This window comes from Condylura cristata, unplaced genomic scaffold, assembly GCF_000260355.1.
Source record: "Condylura cristata isolate star-nosed mole 26May11 unplaced genomic scaffold, ConCri1.0 scaffold00029, whole genome shotgun sequence".
NCBI classification, from domain to species: Eukaryota; Metazoa; Chordata; class Mammalia; order Eulipotyphla; family Talpidae; genus Condylura; species Condylura cristata.
The window spans coordinates 24,842,690-24,869,228 of NW_004567130.1; the positions used below are offsets into that span (position 1 = coordinate 24,842,690).

The 26,539-nt window shown below is 38.2% G+C and overlaps 1 protein-coding gene across 1 annotated transcript; it reads right to left on the minus strand.

Annotated features, from left to right (window-relative positions):
- On the minus strand, window positions 1-26,463 carry KMO (kynurenine 3-monooxygenase (kynurenine 3-hydroxylase)). Its single transcript, XM_004691053.2, has 15 exons — window positions 26,410-26,463; window positions 18,582-18,651; window positions 18,215-18,312; window positions 17,020-17,109; window positions 14,477-14,525; window positions 12,117-12,204; window positions 10,309-10,474; window positions 8,842-8,913; window positions 7,528-7,649; window positions 5,375-5,522; window positions 4,212-4,269; window positions 3,257-3,339; window positions 1,808-1,909; window positions 1,661-1,720; window positions 1-174 (listed from the first exon to the last, which is right to left on the minus strand). Exons 1-15 carry the CDS (start codon window positions 26,461-26,463, stop codon window positions 1-3), a joined length of 1,434 nt encoding a protein of 477 aa, XP_004691110.2.
- Window positions 26,464-26,539: the final 76 nt, after the last annotated feature.

Consider the following 26,539-nt stretch of genomic DNA (forward strand, 5'->3'; position numbering starts at 1 on the left):
CTAGAGACTCCATGGTCCTTGCAGGGAGACATGTCCCGTGTTATGGATGTAAGTGATCCAGTCCCAAGGTCTTCTCAAGTAATGTGTGGGTCTCAGTGACGTGGAGCGCATCAGAAGGTAGGTACCACCGAGGGTTATCAATGTCCCAAAGAAAAAAAGCCCTTTATTTATTACCTGGAAAGACAACAAGAATTCTCCTTTCATTTTCCAAGAGATGAAAGTCTTGAAATAGACTTCATATTTGAATGAAGCTGTCTACAATTTAATTACAGTTACCAATTTAATTACATAACTACTAGGAAAAGACTTCAATGAATTGCAAGGTCAAGAATCCAGAGCTTCCTTTTTCTAGCTTTTCCCAGAAACACCTTATCCTGTGTTCTGATTAAGGAATTCTTAGTCATCTTTTGTATGGCCAAGAGGGATAAAAGGATTTTATAAAAACAAGGTCATAGCTACAAACTCCATCTTATATCTCTGTGCAGAAGCTTCAATGATGCAGTCACAGTTTATACCTGGCACAAAATCTCTAAGAAAAGAGCGATAGGTCTAATGACCTCTGTGACTCAGAGATTATACACCCAAAGACATTAAACAGAATATCTTTGCCACCTCTAGTAGACCAGCAGCACCTGTTTATTCTAGTCCTGGTCAGTCTAATTCTTTATCCTCCTGACCACTTTCTCTCATTGCACTTAGTGTCCTGCATTCTAACTGCCTGTCACCATCTCTTCTCACCCCATTGGTTCCTCTAGGGTAAGGACCTCAGTTTATTCATCTTTGTATGAACAGATCTTGATCCTTCCAATTTATTCTCCACATAGAAAGGTAATCTTTTTAAAACCTGCTTCTGGGTCTGAGCCCCCTTCAGTCTTCCTGTTTCCTCCAAGATAATATTGAGGATGATTGACATTCTGCTTACTGTTACATTTCTGCCTCTGGCTATTCCCACAGATGTGTTCTAGCTTCCAACTCCACTGAATATTAGCTATTCTCACACTGGATGTGTGAGAGGTGTTTCTAGTGTCCACCTGTCCAAGTCCATCCATGTTCTCTGCCAGGAGCCTCTCCTCTGCCGCTCCATTTCCATTGCCCACCCTTACCCCACCCCCCACTGCAATCTGATGGACATGAAGGGCAGGGGCAGCTTCTTGTTCATGACCGTGCTCCCTTCAGTGGCTGCACACTAAATAGAATTAGTTGTTGAATAAATGAAGTTGTAAAATTTCCAAAACAGACATCAGGAACCTGAATGTCCACTTACTGGTATCTCTGGTTAACCATTCAAAACGAATGTGGCATAGACTTTGTCTTATAAGAGATTCAGTTCTGTCCAGTTTTAAAAATTAAACCAATAAAAGTATTCCATGAAACAAGTCAATTGCAAAATAAAATGAAAAAGTCACATCGCTAAAATAAACTAATATTAGCATTAGTTTAAAAGAAATTCTTCCTTTCAAAAGCTCTTTGGCTTGCCATTCTAATTTTGCGCCTCAGGCCTCTGCCTGTGCACACCTTAGGCATGATCATTTGGATATTTTAATTTATAGAGCATATATTGGGTGTTTACAATATCATTTCTGTGTTTGCCTGAAGTAAATATAAACATCACGCATTATCTTTAACATATCAGCATTTTTTAAGCGTAAACTGTTCCAACCTTCTTTTGCCAGTGCCAGCGTATCACTGCTTCATGGTATCTTATTCTCGAAAAGGTCACCTATAAGGAAGTTTAGAAAGTATTGTTATCTGGTCTGTAATGACAAGAAATAGCAAAATGAGGAAAAGTTTTAAATCTTAATCTTACCATGGTATAAAGAGGAATAAAGGTAGATGGCATAATAGCATAGAGAAATCTATCTATGTTCTTTTGGAAGATGAACCATCTTGAGTTGACATGCGCTCTCATCTGCAAAAAGGCAAAGCCTTAAAGAATGTCTTGAACAAAGTACCTTTATTTCTTCACCATAAAATTACTGCTCTTCACCTTCATTCATCACAACCTCAGATTAAATTTATTCATTAAATTCTTGTTTCCATAACAGCTAGTCCCAAACGTTTTCAGTCCTGTAGGGTATTACTTGAAAATGTAGTGCAATAACACAGATTGAGTTTATGAACTCTATTTTGCTCAGGTAATATGGGAGTTCTATTTCAGCAAAGGATTTGTTCAATTATAACTAAAGGTAATTTGAGAATTCAAAGATGTGACTAATGTCTGCTGTTCCTTGGTGGGTTTAAAACATTGTTTATAGTATACTTTAAATAAATGCCATATGCTTCAAGGTATTCCAGCTTGACCTATGCCAAATTCAGGACAAAGTTTGTGTGGTTGCTTCCATGTTTTAAAATAATCTGATTGTATAGCTAAGGCTATCAAGAGTTGAAGAGGAGAGTGGTGGGCAAAGAGAGGAGGCAACCCAATGGCCAGTGGTAGAGGATGGTGGTGCCATGGTGGTGGGTGTGGTGTGATCTACATCTGAAGAGTTATGAACTTATACCAGTGAATCATACAGAGTGTGGTAAACCAACATTACCTTACCAGGAAACACAAATAAATAAAAACTCAGCAGCAAAGAGAGAAAATAATGCAGCCAAGATACATGGATGTTGAAATGAAGACTCAATATTTTATAGAACTTTCCTCACTACATATGAAGCAATTCTGCTTAAATGGAAAGTCACTTTGTGATTTTCTTTCTTCAGGAGAGACTGAAAACAACTTAAATCTATTTGAATTCTTCTTGCAAATGTTTTAATATGATTAGTTAAAAACTATACAAGAAATTATCATGAGTTTTTTATGTGACTGATTCAGGCCCAATTCTGTTTTTCTCCAGAGCACCAATGATTTGATCATGAATTTCTGTATAGCTTACTCCAATACACAAGGCCCAAAGGATTTTCAAAGTTACTGAGTTTGCTGTTTAAGATGTTGAGAGTGAAGAAGTCCTTTAACACTTCTGATATTATTCAAGTATGTTAGCACTCTCAATTGAAATAGCATGTTGCTAACTCTAACTAGCTAAGACGGGTATAAATTATCAGAGATTTACACTAGATATTTTTTATCTTTGTTATCTTCTAAGTGCCTCTGAAATGTACGAAGAGATGATGCACAAGACTCATTGTTACAACACAGTTATGATCCAATCAAGTATAAAAAATGTGTAAGGGAGAGTAGAGCAAAGAAAAACTAAAGAAAAATAGTATCTGTTAACAATCGCATGGAATGAAGTCAAATCTCCTCACTCACCTCAATGTAATTGTACATGGATAAATCTGATATCGCGTGGTCATCTGGAATCCTAAATCTTGAAAACTCAGGAAGACAAAGACCTGGAAATCAGGTTAAACAATTCATCTTTTCCAAACAGTTTAAAAATTGTGCTGGACTTTACGTAGGTCAGATTAAGCAGTATATTCCTACAAATGGTCCTCTAGTCACCTAAATATCTGGCAAAACCAGTGAAAATAGAGCCTATCCCTCCTCCTGTGACAATGACAGTTTTTTTTTTTCCTTTCCATTCTACTGTCTGGTTTCTCATAAATTCAAAGGAACATAACAGTATAGTTTTTGTTGTATTGATTTTACAACCTTGAAAGAGTTTTTAATCTGAAAAAAGTAAATCTTTGTTAACAAGTTTTTCTTTCTCCACAAATAATTCTAAGCTACAGGATCTTAGTCAGAAAGGAAAATAGCCCTTCCACTAATGTGAAGTGGTTAAGCTCAAACTTGCTGATTTCTAACTTTCTAAAAGTATAAATTTAAGAGTTGTATATTTTTAGACACAATATTTCAGAGATTATTAATATAATATTTCAGAGATTATAAATATAATAAATATAATAAATATAATATTTCAGAGATTATGTGAAATTATGATTCACTTATATGTGCTTATTAAAGGGGAAAATGAGCCAATTATGTGCTTTATCTTCATGCTACAAGACAAGGAAGAATTACAATGAAAATAAGGGGAAAGGCAGAGATTTGCAAGGAAGCCTTAATTGTTTAATAATAGATATGTTTTTCCTCTCTGGGTGCTCCTTGTCTGACATGGATAACCATAGTGGCACTGAACTCTTGAGAGAAAAGTGTACAGATACAAAGAAATATTCACCATGAGTGTGTGATATCTCAGGAAAAGAAATCAGTCTACAATTACTAAGTAGGGCTAATCTCTATCCAGTTGAGAAATGTTACTTACTAAGGTCATTATTGAATTTATCCATTAGCTCATCAAACACCAAGCAGTCTTCAAAACCCTGAAACATAGGGCAATGAAATGAAATGAAATGAAATGAAAAAATAAACCAGAAATAATAAAAGATTCTTAACAATTTTGCAAAGACTTTCCATTGGTGAGTAATGTTCATAAGCTGTTTATGCTCAGCTAGCACAGAGTTGAGTGGCACATTTGGCATTGACTTATAAGAGGTTACCAACTGCAGGACACTGTCTTCTCCCAGTTCATATGCACATGTATGCACAACATTTAACTATGTAAGTGATGGCTTGTAATTTGACCAAAATTTTAAATTACAGTTAAAATTTTGATGAATTCCAATGCTTCTTCAAGAAACAAGAATAATTATATCTCTTATAAATTTTACAATTACATAAAAACTACCCAGTTCTTTATGATCCACATTTAGAGTAATTTAATGACAGGATAGAATTCTCATATTAATTTAGCTTCTAAAAGTAAAGATTAAAGAAAATTTCTAATATCCAGAAGCCCGTAAAAAGTCATTAAGATACTGTGCTATATGCAGTGGGAAAGGGAATATAAAATCTGTTTTCTACTTTCTAGAAATTCAAACTAGAGTTTTAGAGGCAATAAAATATAAATGTATGTAAAAGTTAAAAGACAAAATCTTCATTGTCTCAGTAACAAAGATTACATATAAAACAAGTTTACTTATCATTTATATATACTATTAATGCTGTAGGAATTTAGACATGAGATACCATTAGGCTGAGACAACACTTTCAGTCTTTAATTCTTTCCTACTCCAAGAATCTCTTGGTGTAGGTATTACTAAAAAATCCAATTTACAGGTAAGGAAATAAAGATAAATTTACTTCTGCAAACACATATTTCAGTAAATTCTGAGCCAAGATTTGATCTATGTTTCTAACAACAGAATGCCATCTCAGGTTTTTGGGCACTTTTTTATATTATTGAATCAAGCTCCCCAAGATGATTATAGCTAGTGATCGAGCTGATTAAACAGCTGATAAGATTGTTGAATTAGGGATTTCACAGAGATTTTGTGAGCATGTTCAGTTATGTCTTTTTATTTAAAATTGTATCGTTAACTCTGATGTTAAATATTTCGGAAGCAAACCCAGGGAAAATGAACTGACCGCATTCATCCCTTGCCCAAAAAAGGGCACTATGGCGTGGGCTGCATCTCCCATCAGCACACAGTGTGACTTGAAATGAAACGACGAGCACTTTACAGAGATCATGGGCTGGGCCGGTAACAGGAAGAAATCCTTCTTCAGGGCTTCCCTTCAGAGGAAGATAATGCAAAGATGTTAAACTGAAATTAAATATCACATAATTCTTTTGGGTTTATTGACTTTAGTATCAGATATCATAGGAAAATACACAGACATACCAGGAAGAAAAATGAGCTTCTTCCATCCCCCAGATTCATTGTTTTAAACACCTCTGTGTGAACAATGATAAATCATATCCCAAAAGAACAAGTTTGCCTGCATTTGCTATCTTGAAGTATATGTCTGTGCTCTATGTCCTGAAAATTTCATCATCTATGCATAGATCATGCAGTATCAAATCTGTTGGTATGTTTTGGTTTCCATGGAATAATTAAGATGCTGCTATGCAATTGATTAAACTGAAACAAATCAAAATTAATATGAATTTATTTATGTTGTTTGGAAGTGGATGATTGTAATCATAGTAGCTTTCAAGCATGTTTTTTATTTTATTTATTACAAAGTTTACTTTTACATCATTTTGCACATTTTTCTTTTTCCATCTCGATTGTAATCCCTGCGGGTTTCCCATCACCAAATCACCCCTGTGCCACCACCATAGTCCCGTGCATTTCCCTCCCTTCCCCCCACCCCCCGTTTTTGATCCCATTCCCCACTCCACCCCCACAGAATGTCTCTGGTATATGGTTGTTCATTATTTTTGTTATTTTCTCTCCTGGTCCATTATACTCCTGCTATGAGTGAAACCATCCGGTATTTTTCTTTCTCTTTCTGGCTTAAGCTTTCAAGCATTTTACGGAAGTTTGCAGAAGCTATAAGTAGGGAAATAATATATACCCAAGGATCTTAAATATGACTAAAGAGCCAAAAGCAGCCACAGAACAAGTTTTAACAGTACACAAGAGCTAACTGTGGGTGTGCAGATTTTTTCCTTCAAGATTCCCGTCAAGGAGAGATTAGAGCAGGTAACGGGATTAAGCTACAGGAAAGGACAAGACACAATGTTTGACAGACCTGCTTGTAACTGGCAGGGAGCTGGCCCTTAAACGGGCTTCAGCCACTTCATTTCCATAACAGCCCTACAAGGCTGTCATCCTCTTGCTTGTTCTAAAGATGAAAAATCTGACATCCAAGGAAGTGAGGAACAGAAACAGTATGAAAATCTGGCTTCCATGTTGGAGGCCGAAACTAAGTTGGGCTCAGGAGAAGGGAGGACCCCGGAAGCAGAGGCAGGAAGAATGAGACTAAGTGAAAGGCCCATTCACAGGGTGAGGATAAGACCCAGACAGACTCAGGTCTTGATCTAAGGCATCTAATTAAGTGTCAGGTCAGAAGAACATTACATGTGTCAGGCCCCACACTGAATAATTTATAAGCGCAATCTTAACTTTTCACAACCATTTGAGGCAGGTTTTATTAAAAAAAATTTTATTAAAGTAACATTGCACTGTAGCATTCTATAACTTTCAGGTTGCATCATTATATACTACATAGTATATAGTCATATACTATGTAGTATATATGTCTGTACATACTACATTGTGTGATGTTTTAAGGAAATATTTCCTCTTATATTTTTGTGCTTTGCTAAAGCCCTCTGAGAAAAATGTTATCTTTTGATGAAACTTTTCATTTATTCATTTTATTATTTATTGCCATTTTACTATGAGGAGCCGGAAACATAGCTCACCAAGCTAGCGTGTGCAGACCTGAGACTTGAGGCTGTGCGCTGTCTTCTGTGCCACAGATTTATATATCCACCAGCAGACGCCAGCATAGCCAGCTCTGTGCCACTCAAACCCGAGGGGCCTACGGGCACTTACAGACATAGGGACTTGGGTGACTCCCAGGGAAACCGGCTGTGGCGTTTTCATAGCTCCTGCTCCCAACACCACACCCACTTACACTTTGCTTTCAATACAGCCTTCTTGTCTAGGTCGCTGAATGACATTTAACCAAAACTGAAATGGGGCATATGACCTTTACTTAAATTTTGAATAACTGAAAAAAAAAATCAATGGAACACAAGATATATTACACATCTTAAAACTTACGCTCCCATTAGAGGAATGGCATCTGGAAAGTACTTCTGGAAGAAATCCAGCACATCACTACCAGTGTGAAGTTTCTCGAATTCTTCAAAGGGCATGAACAAAGTACAGGTGAAAGATTTGTTCTATAAGAAGAAAAGAAAAGCCATGAAAGAGAACAGGGAACAGGGCGTCGGCAGCACTGAAGATGGAACCCTAACTCACTGTCTTCTTGCTGTAGCAAGGGGGCATCTAGAAAGAATGTTCACGAAAACAGGAGGCCAGCCTTGCTTTCTTCTCTTGCTCCTGCAGAAAACCTCTACCACATCCCAGCATTATTTCCTGGCATCCTTGATTGTAGAGAATGTCCACAACATACACTGCAGCATTTTCAGCACCTCTTAGATTACCACTAAACTGGTTGGGTTTCATTTGATCTCTTTTTCTCTCTACTGTTGTGTAGCATTACTAAATTTAAAATCTAAGGCATCAGTCCTCGCCCAGCAAGCAAGTTTGAATGAAGCTTGAATGAATAAAGAGAGTGGATGGGACTGCATGGAATTGGTCGTTCAGTTGATGATCTGAAGAGATGCTGATCCATGATGCTAATTCAGGTCTTCAGGACACAGCCCAGACTACTGGTGCTAAGCAGTCCCCCTGGACAGCACACCTCTCCTCTGCTGCCCACTGCTCCTTTTAATAGTGTCTTTCAATGAGCCTGTGTCTTCTGTTCTCCACTGTCTCTGGCAAGCTCTTTCACTCGGGTGCCTCTGGCCTACACCCTAAGTCTTCCTTGCAACATCTATTACTCCTTTTAAGGTAATCTCACGGGACGTTGGACCCTAAAACTATCAAGAAAAAGACTAATGAGAAAAATAGTTACACCTATATAGCAAACTAGTTTCTAGTGACCACCCTTGCCCTTTCTGTATAATGTATATTCCAGCATCCTAGAGACCTTAAAGACAAGTTTTATGTAGAGAATATTTCTTACTAGACTGCCTGGGGGCAGACAGCAGACACCACCAAAATTAAACTCTTTTTAGAGACCATTTCTTACTAGACTGTCTTGGGGAAGACAGTAGACACCACCAAAATTAAACTCTTTTTAGTTATTCTTGCATGTTAAACGTCCTCCAGGTTTTTCCTCGGTCATCACAAAGTGTCAAAGTTATAATCGTGAAATAGAATAAGCAGTGACATTAGGTTTATACATAGCAAGTAGAAAAGTAATTAGGCAAGTTACTAAGTACTAAAGTAAAAAATTACAGAGTACAAAGATTAGTAATAAAAACTAACTGGTTTTTACTACTAACTAAACATGAAATTCTATATTACCTTGTTAGGAAGTGCAATCATCATAAAAGTATTTCTAGGCCAAATATGCAGGTAATTAGGTTCCATGGCATACTGAGGAAATAAGAAGGGATATAAATGTTTGATTAGTGTATTAGTGAAGCATATCTATAGAGCTGACTCTGCATATGTTACCATTGTCTCTATAATAATTTAAATAACATCAAGTGCATAGTTAGTGATAAGTCATATCTATTGCTGTATAAGACAAAAGATAAAGTCTTATAAATACTTTGTGTTCTTACACAAAGTTTATAAACTCAAGCTTAGGTCAATTTTACATATACTCTTCCTCCTTTTCTATTTATGTCCATGTACACACAAAAACATATGTGTGTGGATAAATATGACACATAAATTATATATTTGTGCTTGTATGTAGGTGATAAATTTATACTTCATTTTTCACCTTACTTTGGACAGGAAGATCCCACATTTACTGTTCATGGACAAAACAAAATTTTATAAGCAAGACGCATTACTTATTTCCTACAACATAAATAGTAAATAAGTATAAAATAACTAGCTATACCAAATCTACACTAACGTTCATGATTTCACTAAAGTCTGGAAAAAACTTCTCAACAGGATCTTGTTATTTTATTACCCAGTATTATCAACTCCTGGGCCATGGGAAGAAGACTTACCTGAAAACATAAAATCAACATTAAAATATTAGTAAATAAATTTGCAAACAGGAGAAAGAAATAGACAATGACTTACATGTTAAAATACAGATTTGATTGGCTGATACAATTTGGCATATATCTGGTATATAAATATCACCATTCCAATCTTACTAGCTATTTTATAGATATTTCAATTTCAGATAGATTCAATTGACAACTTCAAAATGGATGCTTCCTATGCAAATCATGTAGCTTTGTTTATCCTGACAAGTTCTTTCTTGCTTCTGTGGGAATTTTACTTTTCCTTCAGTTACTACAATTATTTGCTTATGACAATATAAATTATGCCTGCAATGCATTTATTTCAGACCACATGTGGTATAACATGGAAATGGGAAATGAGAAAATGCAACAAATCTTTCCAAACACTTGCTATTTGCTTTATTTAAGATCTACTATTTGATTTACCATCAACATAAGAACTTTGGATTGTCAGTATATGAACTGATTCCCAAACAATTCCCATTGTTTTCTTCTAAGAGGAATTAAAAAATGACATTATTATGTGAGCAAAGCCCCAATGTACTTCAGTAGGGTCATTGTAATTCCTCTCATTTCCTTCCCACTCAAGAAAACATATGGAAAGGTAAAGAAATAAGAGCAATATTATTAAGGGAGTGCCTGTACTCATATTATTTATTACAGAGCATGTGTGCCAGACCTCAAAACTGAGACTTGCTATTGAAAATGTGTGCAGTTGACTATGCTTCTTCTGTAGAATTATGGAAAGCAGATAAGAAAAGGAAAAGGGAAGCCTTACATCGCCACCCTTGGGGGGAATATTCAACTCCATATATCCATGAGGGATGAACTGCTGACTGTAATCAAAGCGAGGCTTCTTCATCAGGTGAGTTCTGACTGTTGAATAGGCTCCGTCACATCCTACAATGAGGTCATAGGCAATATCTTTGGGAGCTTTGTCATATCTGAAAAATAAAGTGAACCATCTAAAAAAGAAAGTTTTTTTTTCTTTTTTTTATTACAAAGTTTATTTTTTAAAAAAGAAAGTTTAATGGTGAAAATGGTGAGGTGTCTACTTGTGTAGAACACGAAATGGCAAACGGGGCCTCTACTCGCTTTTATAAATCTGATTTGGAACTTTGAATCTGTTGCTATAAAACAAAGATGATAACACCTGTTCCCGTCACAGGTTTGTTTATGAGAATGAGAAAAACAAAAACCAACTTGACTAACGAAGACACACTAATCCATGGAATTTTTTTTTTTTTTTAAAGATTTATTTATTTATTCGTACAGAACTGGGGTACAGGCCAGAGATGCGAAGGGTGAGAGGATTCACCAGAGACAGAGCGGGAAGCAGAACAGGCAGATCGACAAAGTCCACTGCTGAGGGGAGCAGCGGGCGGGTCAGGAGAGGTCTGCCTCGCCATGTGGTCGCCTCCGGGGCAGGCGGGAATCGAACTCATGCGGAAGTGGCTCCAGTTTCTTAGTGCAGTGCTTTAACCCGCTGCGCCACCAGGGAGGGCCAATCCATGGAATTTTTACTGAAAGTTAAATTTCTTGCACAAAGGAAGAAAATCCCGAAAAGACGGCAGAGGTTTCCAAATAGAGGGAATGTATGAACAACTGAGAATTTTGAGGAACACTATGTTTGGCTTGAGTGGAAGATATCAGAAGATAGCAAGGAATGACAGTAGGAAAGAGAAGATAATTTTGAATATTAAAACAAAATATTGAAATCTTCCCCATTGAAAGGATGATACGTGATGATTCAGGCAATCTATCTTTGCTGTGACCCTTCTAACTGGAGACAGACTGCAAAAACAAGGGGAAAGGAAGGAGGTGAGTGCAGACGCCAGTGCCGGAGAAGAGGTCAGCCACTGTGGTGGTCAGAAAGAGGGAAGACCCGCGGGCTCTGAGAGTGGAAGTGGGGGACAGGAAGACTGGGGTCTGCTTTATAGAGCTGATGGCGTAAGCGAGGGAGAAGAGTCATCCAGAAGGATTTCCAGTTACTGGGGAAGTCAGGAGTGAGACGCTGGGTGATCTACAAAGAGGTGATCCAGTTTTAATGTGTTTGAGATTTGCAAGAGGCACCTGTAACGCGTTTCATGATGCGCTGACATTGATTAGGATTCCAGTAGCAATGAGAGAGGACGAAGAGGACCCAGCTAAAGAGGCTCATTTGAGAGTTGTGAATTTGCAAGTGGTGGTTGAATGTACTGGCAATCCATGCCATATCCCAAGAGTGGGATATAAGCCTTGGAACTTGAGAGGAAAAACAATCAAAGGGAGCCAGACAGAGATGAGAAGAGAAGCGGGGCTGGGAGGGTCACACATTTCAAGGGAGGAGCATTGAGCAGCTGTAGACACCGGGCCCAATACAGGGGAGGCAAATTGGCATGAGAATCAAGAAGCATCAGCTGGCTCTGGTATCAGGACACAGCTAAGGCCTGATTTAATTTTCAATCTAAAATTCTTTGACTCCGGAAACTAGTTGAAATACCATTTTAGTAATCTTTTAACTCAAAGAGCCAAAGAACAAAGTTTATAGATACAGCCCTCCACTCTAAACCTTCACCTCTGATATCAAAATGGGTGATTGATTACCCAAGCACGGTGATCATTCCTTCCTCAGCATTACATTTCAACAGCCTGTGGCCAAAGTGCAGCTTCACATTGGGATATTTCTCAACAGCTGGGGGGAAAAGAAGGAAAACAAATATAACTGAAATTCTAATTCTTATTTCCTTAAACTGAAATAGTCTACATTTTCTGACACTATGTAGAAACATTTATTCTTAGCAATGTAAATATAAAATACTTAAAATGATAATATGCAACTACTTGACAAATGTTTCAGGATGATTTGGCAGTAAAGTATGAATAAAAATATAAAATTTAAAACTGCACATATCACTGATAAGGGTAGCCACATACTAGTGTGTTCTGAAAGATGGGCAGTGCAGACTTACAGAACGAAGACCCTGAGGAGGATTGTAAGAAAAAACAACTTTTAAAACACCTTTGATCGGCCCTCCCTGGTGGCACAGCGGGTCACAGCACAGCACTGAGAAGCTAAAGCCGCTTCCGCATGAGTTCGATCCCGGCCTGCCCCAGAGGTGACCACAGGGCGCGGCAGACCTCTCCTGACCCGCCCACTGCTCCCCTCAGCAGTGGACTTCCTCGATCTGCCTGTTCTGCTCCCCACTCTGTCTCTGGTGAAGCCTCTCACCGCCCCGAGCCTCTGGCTGTACCCCAGTTCTGTATGCATAAATAAAGAAATCTTAAAAAATAAAAACAAAACACCTTTGATCATGACATTTCAAACTTCTTGGCCACATAACCCTTTTAGTGTTTGTTTTGCTTAACAATGATTAACCTTCTGTGGGGTGGTGACCCATGAAACAATCCCACATGAAATGCTGATGCAGTAAATTGATTTAGTTACAAATTTTGCAAGTTCAGAGAAACTTCAGTCAGGAGTAAAGAGCATTTACAATGGATTGAGTATGGGAACAGGCTGGTCATTCCTCTCAGGCTGTGGGAAGAACTAAGCGTTTTGCACGCCAAAGTTTAGGAAGATTTCAAGAGATTCTATATTCCTATTTTAACATGTTTGTGGCATTTATTAAATTGCTGTCTGAGCAGTACATTCCTAACACAAAATCAGGGGAACTTGTGTTATATACACCAAGATCGGCTCTTCCCCATGTTTTTACTCCTGAGTATTAGCAGATATTCAGAGACAATATTTGAGATAGTGACTATAGTAGTTAAAAGCATGGAATTTGGAATAAACTAACTAAAGATCAATTGTATATTATACCACTTACTAACACTGAATTTTACACCATGTTGGTCTCAAAATCTCATTTAATCTCTGGAAAGGATATGAAAGTCATTCTCAGCTTAAGTGATGCAAAGAAAGCATTTAAAGTAGTGCCTGGTGGGTCAAGAAATGTTTGCTATTATTTTTATTTTAATAAATTCAGAAGGTGCTAATGAAATTGTTTTAGGCCTGCTACACTACTTAAAAAAAAAAACTGCTTTATGGTGTATTTATATTAAAATCATACCAGTGATCCACTTATCCTAAAGACAGCCTTATAAATTTAGGAGCAGGAATAATTAACTACAGTGAACTTACTCTTCACTAATCCTTCAAGACATACTACAAACATGTTCTAGATAAGGGACGATGGAGGAACAGATAAATCATGTGGACAACTGTTTCCCTAAGATCAGAGGCCACTGGACTATGTCAAGAAGGATTAGTTGGCAAGATAGTAGAAATATTTACATGGCATGATTTTCAAAGTGTGAAATCCTTTAGCACAAATATATAGAAAACTGCTACAGTCAAAAGTTACGTGGGATATGATTGGATTGATTATCTAAGCTAAAGTTATCATTTGTAGTCTGGTGACTTTTGCGTTAATGTGATTGTCTTTTTGGTACTCAAGTAAGACACTTCAGGGTTATAGTTCAATATCCTAAGCATTTGTTTATGTGGAAATATCATGAACCCCTTCCAGCTCCTCCTCCCACTTTTGAACACGGTAATTATCATGCTGCTCTAAAGATTGCAGCTCTCTCTCAGCCTAATTCCATTGCTTTTTATCTTTTGGAGATGGCCATCTAATCGTGTCACTCTGCAAAGCATTCAAGTTCATCTGTAGTTCCATTCAACTGTGCGCTCAGGGTATGAATACGCACCCAACCCAGTCCTGCCCACAGCAGGAATCCAACCCATGTCAAATAAATGACTTTTCCTTGGCCATTGATAAGATGCAAAAGAGATGCCACAGAATGTATCACTTTTCAAGGCTGTTGTAGGTAGTCTTGGTCTTAGTGCCCATAAAAAAGAACGAAGAAGAAATCCCAGTCTATCATGCAGTAAGATTAGCATCATGTGCTTTTTTAAAAAAATTCAGAATGACAAGGGGTGAATAAAGTATTGAACTTACCAGTTAATAGATCCTTATTTAGGTTTTCTCTGCTTATAGAAAGAATATACTGCAAGAAAAATAAAATAGGTACTTCTTGGTTCTGAGAGTACTAACAACTTTATATTATTCATTCAGCAACAGAAAATACTTATTCTTTAGCAAGCTTACTTTTATAAACATTTAGCTAAATAGACTTTTTCTAAAATAAATACCCAAGTACATACAATAGAAAGTTCAAATTCAAAGTTAGGATTTTTCAAAGTTTGATACCATAAAAACCAAACCTTATCCTGTAGGAAAAATATGATTTTCACTAAGATTGATTTGTCTGAACAACTAATCATGAACCTGTTTTAGAGATGTAAACTGAACAGTTCTGCAAACTTCTGAAAGGCTAAAAACTGAAATCAATATACTATTTCCCCAAGAGGGTACTGTGGAGCTTTCATCCCAGCGTGAAGGAGGAATCGTGTGTTTGTGCTTTCACGTGTGTGCACTGGTGTTGGTTATGACAGAGAGGGGCGTGGGTGGCCCGAGAAGGGCCGGCCCCCCATGAAATGTGTTGCTTGTTTCTGGCAATATCCAGCAGACAATATTCAGCACGGCTGACTAATCCACAGGAACAATGCGCAGTGCACAATACTTTTTGGTATCTGTGAAAATGTTTTAATTTATATCATTGTAAGAAGAAAAATAATACATACAATGGATATGTAAAGATGAGCCTGGGTTACATTATCTTTACAACAATATACTCATAAAATCTAACTTTTGATATTTATTATTATTTTATAGAAAAAGAATGCAGAAAGGTAAGAGTATCTACTTAGGGTCCATGAAGGTTATAATGTTGTCTTGAATTCAGGGTGAAGCTACTGCTTTAAACATTTAGAGTATATTAGTTCCCAAATTATGCCATATCACAACACTTAAAAAATATGTTAATTTATAAATTTTCATCTTATCCATATGTAGTCATTTAAAATTATTGGTGAAATCTATATTTGATACAGAAATAATGTGGTTACCCCACAGAGGCAATGACTGAGAAGGAGTTTTCTGTGCCTTTGATATAAATTAAAATGAACATGACCTCTTAATTCTGTCTCATAGTTCTGTGTCACTAAATTACAGCGTCTCAGTGGAAACCACACTTGTGGTATTCGAAGTATATTCGGAAACACTCAAATTGCAAAGATTCATTTAGGTGGGAAAATGTGTTTTACATGTCAGTTGTTAGACTGGGTTGACTTGTCAACCTATAATATAACCGTAGTATTGTATCTAAACAAAAGTTAACGCCTGCCCATCAAACCTCAATTTTCTAATATCAAATCTAATGGCTAGACTTTGGAAGACTAACTATGAATAGAAATAACAAGTCAGTAATAGTTCAGGTTCCACAGTGGAGAGAGTTCCACAATTTGGTCATTATGTTGGCCAAAATAGGTAGAATTTGTGGAACATATGGTAATTCCAGTTTTAATTTTTTTGAGGAGCCACCGCACTGTTTTCTAACTATTGAGCAATTTGATGTACCCACCAATAATGCCCAGTACTTTTTGATTTTTCTGCATATTCTCCAACATTTGCTTTTCTTTTTATTTTATAATAGTAACTATACTAATAGGTGTGAGGTGCCTCAACTACTTTTAGCATCCAGAATTGACAAAGACCTTGTTCCTATGAGTTGATGAGCTTTATCACTTGATAATTAAAATATGATCCTGGAGCAGCAACATGAATACTACTGAGTGTGTCTGGAATGCAGAACCTCAGCCTTCACCCTGCTCTGCAGTATCAAACTCTACATTTCAGTAAGTACCCAAGTGAGTCTGGAGAAAGCTGATCTACCTGTAATGGGAGCTCCACAAAGGGCCAGATACTTGAAACTTAAGTTGGCTCTGAACTTAAAAAAATGAAGTGTGGCTACATAAAGTAGGTTGGGGCTTTCCTTTGGTTGATAGATGCTTTGTACATTTACTGTCCCTTAAGAAAACAAACTTAGATGATGTAATTAGATAAAAATACGTATCTTACCCAACTCCGTACATTAATATGTGAAAGACAAGAAGGCAAACACAAAGCAGATGGTGAATTTTCTTTTGTAAACTCTGTCTTGTCATTTTGGAAATTATACAGTGCTCAAAGATTTTCTGACTCGTTCTATAAATTCTATTGCAGTTTAATTAAATATTGAGCAAGAGAGTCAGCTTTGAGAAAACCAGCATCATAAAATCCTCTAGATTGATTTTGCATATTATGTTGGACGATAAATACATGGTAATCTTTTCTATCTAACTGAGAGATGGGAAGAGACTGCCATCTAGTATAAGCTTAGCATAGAGGAATAAGCAAAGAGAAACAACTAAATCAGCCTGAATATTAGGGACTAAGCCTTCTTCCTATGAACTAACTTGTTAATTGGTAGAATTCCCCAAATACTAGATTGAAAGGTAATATTGGTAATAGAACTAAAGAAGAAAGGAAGGACCAAAAAGTAAGTAGTTAGTTCCAGACATTAGACACAGCTATTGCCAGACAAGTTCAGCTAAACCAACCTGTGACTTTGTCCCATAGGGAATTGCAGACTTTTTTCCTGAAAGAGAATGAATCATTCTTGCTCTCATGGGAATACCTTGGGATACAATCTAAAACAAAGCCAGAATACTGATTTTAGTTTGTGTACTATGACATCATGCAAATAAGATAGGTTTGATTTTAAAAATGTGATTTTCAAGAAGCTAAAATAGAATTTTAGTAAAGATTCTAGAAGCACAACATGATACAACTGAAGTATACTGTGTTCCTGCAAATTTTACCTTTTTTTTTTTAATCTTAGATTTTGGAATGGTCTTAAAGTTTACTTCATCTAAAGCAAGTAATATAGTTGAGGAAAGTGTGTCATTGTCAGAGAAGTTAAGTACTTTTTTTCACCATCACAGAAAGAAGTGATTGATGAAGAGTGAAGTCCAAGATTCCTGTAATGAATTGCAAAGTGTTTTCCTACACACATGTGCATGCAAATTGTGAAAATGCAAATGGCACTTAAGTTATCATTTAAAAAAACACACTGTTAGCAAAAGCACTATTGCATTTCAGTGGTACATGAGACAGTGGTACGTTCAGATGATTGAACCCACATGAATAAAATCCACTGCATACCCACAATATTTATCCAAATACTTGGGGACACATTGGTCTCAAAATTTAGAAGTCTTCAAATTTTAGATGGGTTGTGCATAGGTGGATATTACATCACACAGCAGATTCTGGGGACATTACCTGAGATATTTGTATAGCAAGACATCTTCACACTAAGTGAGATTTTTTTTTTTTAAAGAACATAAAAACCATCAGGTCAAATTTGCTTCTAAATGTGTGATGAAAAAGCTTTTTGTTTCAAAGTGCTCTAGAGTACAAAATTATGGATTAAAGATTATAGGGTTATGCCACACAGGCAACAGAATGGAATTGCTGCCTCCTCTCATCCCGGATGCCAGCTTGAGCCCAGAATCAGCGCGATCTTCCCGTGGAATTACAGCACCTCCACACCCCATGTCATTTACAATGTTCTGATCCCCCAAGAGTTTCAAGGACTGGATTTGGAAGTTTAAGAAATCTTTTCAGAGTAAGTTTTGATGCAGAGACACTTGGCATTTATTAGTGTTTCAAACCAGGATAAAATCAAAGCGATGCCATTGTTGGAAAATGACAAATATCGTCTTCTCGAAAGAAAATGCATTAACAACGTACCTGATCTTCCAGACCAATGGCTTTCAAGGCCTGTCGTCCTCTATGAGAAAGGGCCAGGTTAATGCTTCTTCCACGTGCAAATTTAGCCACCCGGATATCTAAGGCATTGGAAGTACACTCCTTGTTACACACACTTCCTTATGCCCTATGGCAGGATGAGCATACTGGTACAATCAAGACCAAATTAGCTTTTTGAAAGAAAATGCAAGCAGAACTAAACTAGTATTAAATTAGATGGAGATGGTAGAGGCTTTCAAAAAGAAATCCAATCATTCCTCTTTCAAAAAATGTAGAAATCTACAAAAAGAGATTAAAAACATCAGAATACCAGCTCACAATTTACGATACTGTAAATTGTAAATCTTACCTTCCCTAGATTCATAAACATCAACTTGGAAATTCCTCTTTGCAAGGAAGCATGCATTTAATGATCCAACCTAGAAATCAAAGCAGTTATTTCATATTTTCATGAACAAATATAGGGAATCTTTACTGGCAAAATGCAATGCTGTTTGTGCCTGGACCATATTTTCCTTGGTGGTCACATTGACTTATCAGAAACAACTGGAAAACACCATTTGCAAAAGCAATGGCATCAATTCAAGATGAAATGTACATTTAGAGATAGTTTGGGCCTTTTTATTGCTGTTTTATTTTCCTAGTGAGCTATAACTTTTACCCAGAAATATCATATAGTATGTGTATAGTTCACAGAATAACAGAAACCAGTCACCTGTATGATGGTGCACAGCACTCTGGTTAGAAAGCAGAACATTCTGCCTGCCATAATTCCCTACTCACTCCCCAGTTATGATCCCCAACCTTAGAGGAAACTTTTTTTAAAGATTTATGTACTTATACATACAAAATTGGGGTAAGGCCGAAGGTGCATGGGCAGTGAGAGGATTCACCAGACACAAGAAGTGGAGAGCACAGATGTACTGAAACACTGCTGAGGGGAGCAGTGGGTGGGTCAGTGGTCTGCCATGCCACATGGGTCACCGCCCTGGTGGGGGATCGAACTCGTGCTGCAGTGGCTGAGGTAGCTTCACAGCGCTGTGCTGTGCTGTGCTTGAACTGGTTGCGCCACCAGGGAGGGCCCCCATTCAGAACAACTTCTGCAGTCACAAAGAAATCCATTCATTTCTGTTTGTAGAACTTGCCAAATAGAGGGTGTGGAGATGACTAAAAAAATCTTAAAATTAAAACTGATAAAGGGAATATCCAAACTGGAGTGAGGAGCCATGATGGCCTAGAACACCTGATACTTGGAGTTACAGCTGCTTATGTGACCCTCAGAAGGCCAGCACCCTGGCGCCCATAACGGGGGGTTTCAAAAGATGGCGCCAAGTCTTTCCCCAAAACAGATACACTCAGATCTCAGCTACAAAGAAAACAAGTGGTCACTGCCCTCGCAGGCAGCTACCCCTCCATTTTGTAAAAAAAAAAAAATTATTAATTTACCTATCAGAGACAGCTCTGCCTACTTATGTTTCATGATTCCCCCCACATCGGGGCACTTCCATAGTTTTATTCCAGTGGTATCTGCTGCATCTGCAACCTTCCCTAAAGGCCCCCCAATAAAACCTTGTCTCAGCAGCAGATGAAGCTCTAGCTCATGGTTGAATTATAATTCAACAAAGGGCAGTAATAAAAATGGGCTCGATTCAAAAACTTGAAAGCTGAGTATAGAGCAAGGTGGGTGGGGGAGGGGTGAGAACAGGGAGGGAGGGGGCGCAAAGGGCTGTGGTGACGTGTGCCTGCGTGGGGGGACAGCTATGTGACCACACCCGAGGGGAGAAATCCTACACTGTCAAAAAATTAACAAGGATATAAGAAAAAGGTACTTTGTTTAAAACTTCATTTAAAAATTGTCATATTGAAGAAAGAGTGGCTTTTTGAATATTCATAATCATAAGGGTTAATAATTAAGCTCTTCACATGAGTTATCTCAATATTTGAATATATAAAAAAGTATGCTCTAGAGCCCTTTTATTTGTATGTGTAAATATTAATATATGTATCTCTCCACCCACGATTGTAAGATTGAAGGTTGTTTATTTTTGGGAAAGTGAAAATTCTAGGTAACATTTGATTTCTATTTTTATAAAGACTACTTTGAGAGAGAGCTCTGTGAATAAGGAAGTACTATGTCAAAAGGAAACAGTAGAATTTTAGAGTTCAAAGACATAATGACCTAGCTGTAGACAAGATGAAAAAGCTAAGAGCCAGAGAGAATAAGGTTTCCTGAGTTTCCAATCTATTGCACAATTTCCTATGCTCTGTCTTCTCACTGATTTATGCTGTTTCTTTCCGAGTAAGCCGAGTGAAGAGAGACCGGTGATGTGACAAGATCCTGAGAAGACAGGGCAGAAACACCACCTAGGACCAATTTGTCATCTCAACCAGGCTGCGCTTGTACAGCCATGACAGAATCTAATATCTTTTAACCGTGAGATGCAAACTCGGACAATCAAGGTCAAATTGTTTCAAAGGCAATTTCATCAGCAGAAACCACTCATTTGACTTGAATTCCTGGAGGCAGGACACGGTTTTTGAAAAGAAGTCTTAAAATGTACAAGTCTCCTTACCCTGATGTTTTTGAAAGTCTTTAGTCTCTAAACACCATGGAGAATTTTGCTGGGTCGAGCCTAGGAAGACTGGCTCACACAATATCCTGTAGTGAAGTTGTTTGCCAGCAGGAGAGACAGAAGAAATGCTCACTACATCTTTAGCTACGTCTGGGTTGCATAATAGTACCTTTAGCTAAGACTCCTAGTTTCAGGGGAAAATGTAAAAAGAGAGCTCAGATAACTGTGTCACAGAGGGCTCCTTGCCTCTGGTCATTTTCCCATGCGATGTGACCAGCAGAAGACACATTTCTGAGACCCTGTATGTGGTCATGTCCAGGACTGCAGGTCCTTTTGACTTCTCTGGCTTGTCACTGGAGAGCGAAAGAGGGCTGTATCACACTCACTCAATTCCAGGGAGCTCGTGTGGCATTTTCCCCTAAACTGACTTGTTAAAATTAGGAAGTCACACTTACATGACTCCTTCCAGTCTGAAATGCAGAGATAGCTTTTCAAATCTATTTCCAAGCTAGTGCTTAACTAGGACCACACTGCTATTGAAACCACTCTAATGAAAAACATGTCTTTGTTTCGACTTCTCATGATTTCTAAGACTCCGGACCTTGTTCTGAAAGCATACTCATGCACACAAAATCATTTTATTTGACAGGAAAAGCCTTGTGATGAAGGCAAATGAAGCCCTGTGGGCATTTGCAGCAAAGAAATGTTCATGAGAAGTTGCTCCGCCAGTTCCCAGGGGGAAATCCCGCAGAAAGAAGGAAGAGTTGGGTGAAAGAGTTTCATGAAGAACAGTCTTTAAGTCAATCCTAGAGTTTCCAAAATATTCAGATTAACGTTAAAAAAAACAACTATTTTAATATCTTTCACACTTTCCAATAGTTAAAATTTCACTAATGTAGGATTATGGTTTATAGTTTCCTTCATTTTTTAGTATCCCAGTAAGCGTTTATCCATTAATTTATCGATTTCTTCTGACCTCTTTATGTTGAGATGAACAGAACAGAAACTGTCTTTATCACAGGATTTGCTGATCACCAAATTAGAGCAAGGACGACTTCACTGGGCAGGCCGACCACTGCCAGCAAAAGGTGAGAGCGGTTCTTGGTGTTCTTTGGCCTACTTGAAGTTTCTCAATTTTTTTTTTAAAGATTTACTTATTTATTCATACAGAACTGGGGTGCAGGCCAGAGATGCGGAGGGTGAGAGGCTTCCCCAGAGACAGAGCGGGGAGCAGAACAGGCAGATCAACGAAGCACACTGCTGAGGAGAGCAGCGGGCGGGTCAGGAGAGGTCTGCCGCGCCATGTGGTCACCTCCGGGGCAGGCGGGGATCGAACTCATGCGGAAGTGGCTTAAGCTTCTCAGTGCTGTGCTGTAACCCGCTGTGCCACCAGGGAGGGCCATTGAAGTTTCTCAATTTTGTTTCAAGATTTTCCTAGGGGCCAGGGAGCTCCTTTAACATGTTACACAGTATGAAGTATTTGGATTTCATTCTAAAGGGGAGAAGAGAACGGGAAGGTGATGAACACACAGGGAGAAAGACAAAGAAGTAACTTTGTCCTCTCTGTATTTAGCTTGTCTTTTTTTTAGAATTTATGTGTGTGTGTGTGTGTACACTTCTGTCCTGGGGTACAGGACAGAAGTTGGGGGGTGAGAGGATTCCCCAGAGACAGAGTGGGAAGTAAAACAGGCAGATGGACTAAAACACACTGCTGAGGGGAGCAGCAGGTGAGACAGGAGAGGTCTGCTGTGCCACGTGGGTCACTCCCTGGCAGGGATCGAAGCTAGTGGCTGCAGACAGGCTTATGGTGTTCAGACTTAACCCCTTCCCCACCAAGGAGGCCCCTATATTTGGATTCTATTATTCTTGAATTGCTTTATTGCATCAGTATTTTTCTTAATGTCCCCAATGTGCAAACTGTTATCCATTATGAAATCTCCTTCACCTTCATATCCTTAGGAAGAGACTTTTCATGTCTCTCCTTCATTTATTCACCAACTACTTAATAAATAACAGAAAGTAATGTTAGAAATGGGTCTCGTGCCTGGATCGCATCGGTCAATAATGGTTCATACTAATTTGAATAGGCATTTAATAAATAGGTTAAAATGAATAATTGATGGATAATAAAGTACAATTTCAGATGCTGCTAGATAACATGAAAACATCAAACAGGGAAAAGATGAGGCCACACGGTAGAGACAGACTCAGTTTAGAGCCTTTGGCAGAGTTTGGATTTTATTTTATTTGTATCGGTGAACACTGGAAGGTTAAGCAAAGAGTGGTAATTATATTTATGCTTCAAAAGGCTGACTCTGCTACTATGCAAAGAAGGGATTATATGTGGATAGGAAGAAGCTAGGAAGCCACTTAGAAGACGGTTACAGGAATCAGGAAGAGGGATAACTGTGGTTTGGCGGAGAACTGTAGCCAGAATAGAAATGTATTTTGAATATAGTATTTTGATTTCTAAAAAAGGACATCAAACAATATTTCTTCACACAGATCTGACCAATACGTGGAAAAAATTCTTTTGCAGAGGAATTTTAATTGTGTCTTTATACACATATATTAATCCATGCCTCTTTGTGCCAGGTAATTAAGTGGTTCCATGCTATAAAGTTCAAACATTCAAGCAGACATTCTTGACGACACCCACATTTTTATGCTTGCCAAGACACATAATGAAATGACGTCTTTGCTATCACCCTTGAATTTCCTTTTTATTTTTATAGCATTCTTCATTTTGGTACAATGTAAGCTTTCTCATCTCGGTTGCAACCCTCATGAGCTTCCCACCACCACTTCAGCCATGTGCCATCACCATATCCATCTACTCTCTCAACCCTGTTTTGATCCTATTCCCCTCTCGCCCCTCCACCCCAGTGGCTCTGGTTTATAGCTGTTTACTTTAGTTTTTACTTTCTGACAATTACTTTTTTTCTTCTGATTCCTTAGTCTTTTTCTTTTTCTTCCTGGCTTATTTCACCAAGCACGATCCCTTCCAGCTCCATCCGTGTTGCCACAAGTATCGTGAGTTTATCTTTTTTGATTTTTGAGTAATAATCCATTGAAACAGTATCGAAGAAAATATTGGTGAATTACTGCATGACTTACACCTCAGTAACATCTTTAAAGATACACCACCCAAAGCAAAGATAGTGAAGGAATGGATAAACATCTGAGACTACATCAAGTTAAAGAGTGTCTACACAGCAAAAGAGACATTAACCAAAACAAAAAGACACCCCTCTGATGGGTCAAAAACTTTTGCACACAATAGAGGGTAAACAGCTCATCCCAAAGATCTACAAAGAGCTGACTAAACTCAACAAAAATAAAGTGAACAACCCCATCAAAAACTGGGCAGAAGAGCTAAAAAGGCACTTCTCCAAAGAGGAAATGCAGATGGCCAACAAGCATATGAAAAAAATGTTCAGCATCACTAATAAGGGAAATGCAAATCACCTCCTTGGATTTTAAGAGACATTTTAAAATGCATCATCATCGTCACCCTAGGCCAATCTTGGGACAAACGCAACAGTTCCAGCTGTTTATCTTGTCTCCTTAAAGTAGGCTCAGTCTTGCCTTCCCTGGTGGCACAGTGGGTTAAAGCACAGCACTAAGTAGCTAAAGTCACTTCTGCACGAGTTTGATCCCTGCCCCAGAAGTGACCGCAGGGCGCGGCAGACCTCTCCTGACCAGCCCGCTGCTCCCCTCAGCAGTGGACTTCGTCGATCTGCCTGTTCTGCTCCCCGCTCTGTCTCTGGTGAAGCCTCTCACCGCCCCTGGGCCTCTGGCCTGTACCCCAGTTCTGTATGCACAAATAAATAACTCTTAAAAAAAAAAGTCTCAATCCTCAATGTGATAAATTGAGGAATCTTTTAAAATCAAATTTATTTTTCTGCTTTAAATTTTTAGTGTACTTGGAATAAAAAAACAGCCTTCTTTTCTCCCCTCTAAGATCCAATGGACAGAGCCAGGTCATCGTTGCCTCAGGTTTTCTTCTGGCAATTCCCTCTACTTGAAAACTCTTCTTGCGACCACTCACATGGTTGTCCCTCTGATTCCTCAGCTTGCTGCTCATCCATGCCTATGTGAGGCAATCCCCAACCACATTCTGTGCAGATCCTTTTACAACACTTTCCATGACGTAACCTTTTTTTTTTTTATTATGGTTAGTGGTTATTTCTACTGAAATTGTGGTTTTTTATTTTTTTGCTCCCTGGCCTTTCCCTTCTCTGAATGTTCACCCATGTAGCTTTAGTACCCCAGGCCAACACAGCGGACACTATGCTGGATACATAAATGCTCATTTTATACAAATTTTTTTTTAAAGATTTATTTGTTTGTGCATACAGAACTGGGGTATAGGCCAGAGGTGCAGGGGCAGTGAGAGGGTTCACCAGAGACAGAGCGGGGAGCAGAACAGGCAGATCAACGAAGCACACTGCTGAGGAGAGCAGCGGGCGGGTCAGGAGAGGTCTGCGGCGCCCTGTGGTCACCTCCGGGGCAGGCGGGGATCAAACTCATGCGGAAGTGGCTTTAGATTCTCAGTGCTGTGCTTTAACCTGCTGCGCCACCAGGAAGGGCCTCATTTTATACAAATTTTGATAGGAAAGACTTGAACCAAAGCCCAAAGTGAAGAAAATACAGTATATGTCTCAGGACTGATTGACATGGCCTGTGATTGTCTTCCTCAGCACATAGAACTACAAAAATGGTCATAGGACTTTGGGGGAAAGACAATAAGGAAGGCAGAACAACATAAAAATCAACATATTGATTACAAATACATGTATGATCTAAAATATGCTCGACTATATACAGCTTAGACTAGTGTCTGGCACATATTAGCCCTTGAATAAATTTTTGTGGAGCAGATGAACGAATGAATACATATGAGTTAAAATCTTCCAGGTAATTAGACCAAAAGTAGAAAAAAAAAGTTTAACTTTATCTAGTGAGAACAGCTTTATCCCCAAATAAGAGTTTTGTTGAAAGGGGAAAAATTCAAGTTCCCATGAGGCAAACTCACACCACTGTCAACAGACACAGCTTGGTGACAATGACAATGTACCCGACAGACCCCCTCCAACATCCCCACAGTCACCTCACCCCCCCACTTGGCTGCTTGTGCTCCATGGGGCAAGCCAAACAGATTGTTTCTATTTGAACCCAATTATTCAAATAAAACATATCCAATGGATATTTACACATTTGCTTCACGGCTCCTTTATTCTTATTAGACCTTAATGCTTATGAACCAAAAGTAGTTATTACCCAAAATGGATCTAAATTTTTCATTAAACTGAATATTCAGATTAATGTCAGCTTTTAAAACACAGCTAATTTGGGAATAAATCAAATTCAACTTGTTTTGTTTTTGAAGACATGCGGAATCGTATTTAACAAAAATAAGGTATCTTTCCTGGAGAAGACCAAATCAAAACTAATGCCACATATTAAATTGGTATATTTAAACAGCAGAAAAGATTTCATAAGAAAATAAACAACCTAAGTAAGTGATTAATAATTACCATTAAAATAATAAAAATGAATATAAGATCACTATTATATCAGTAGATCCAAACTGATTCTTACCAAGCCACCACCAATGACAGCTATTTTTTTCCTTTGAATGTCAGATGAATCCATGACCACAGAAGTGCTTTTCAGATTGTTGTAGCTCCTGTCAGTGAGAACACTGTCTCCTATGTGCAGATCGCTGTCA

Coding starts and splice junctions, on each gene's coding strand:
- KMO (XM_004691053.2), bottom strand. CDS start 26,463: ATGGATTCATCTGACATTCAAAGGAAAAAAATAGCTGTCATTGGTGGT. Junction 10,475..12,116: donor GGAATGATCACCGTGCTTGG/GTAATCAATCAC, acceptor TTTATTTTTCAG/ATATGACAAAGCTCCCAAAG. Junction 1,721..1,807: donor TTATTCCTCTTTATACCATG/GTAAGATTAAGA, acceptor ACTTCCTTATAG/GTGACCTTTTCGAGAATAAG.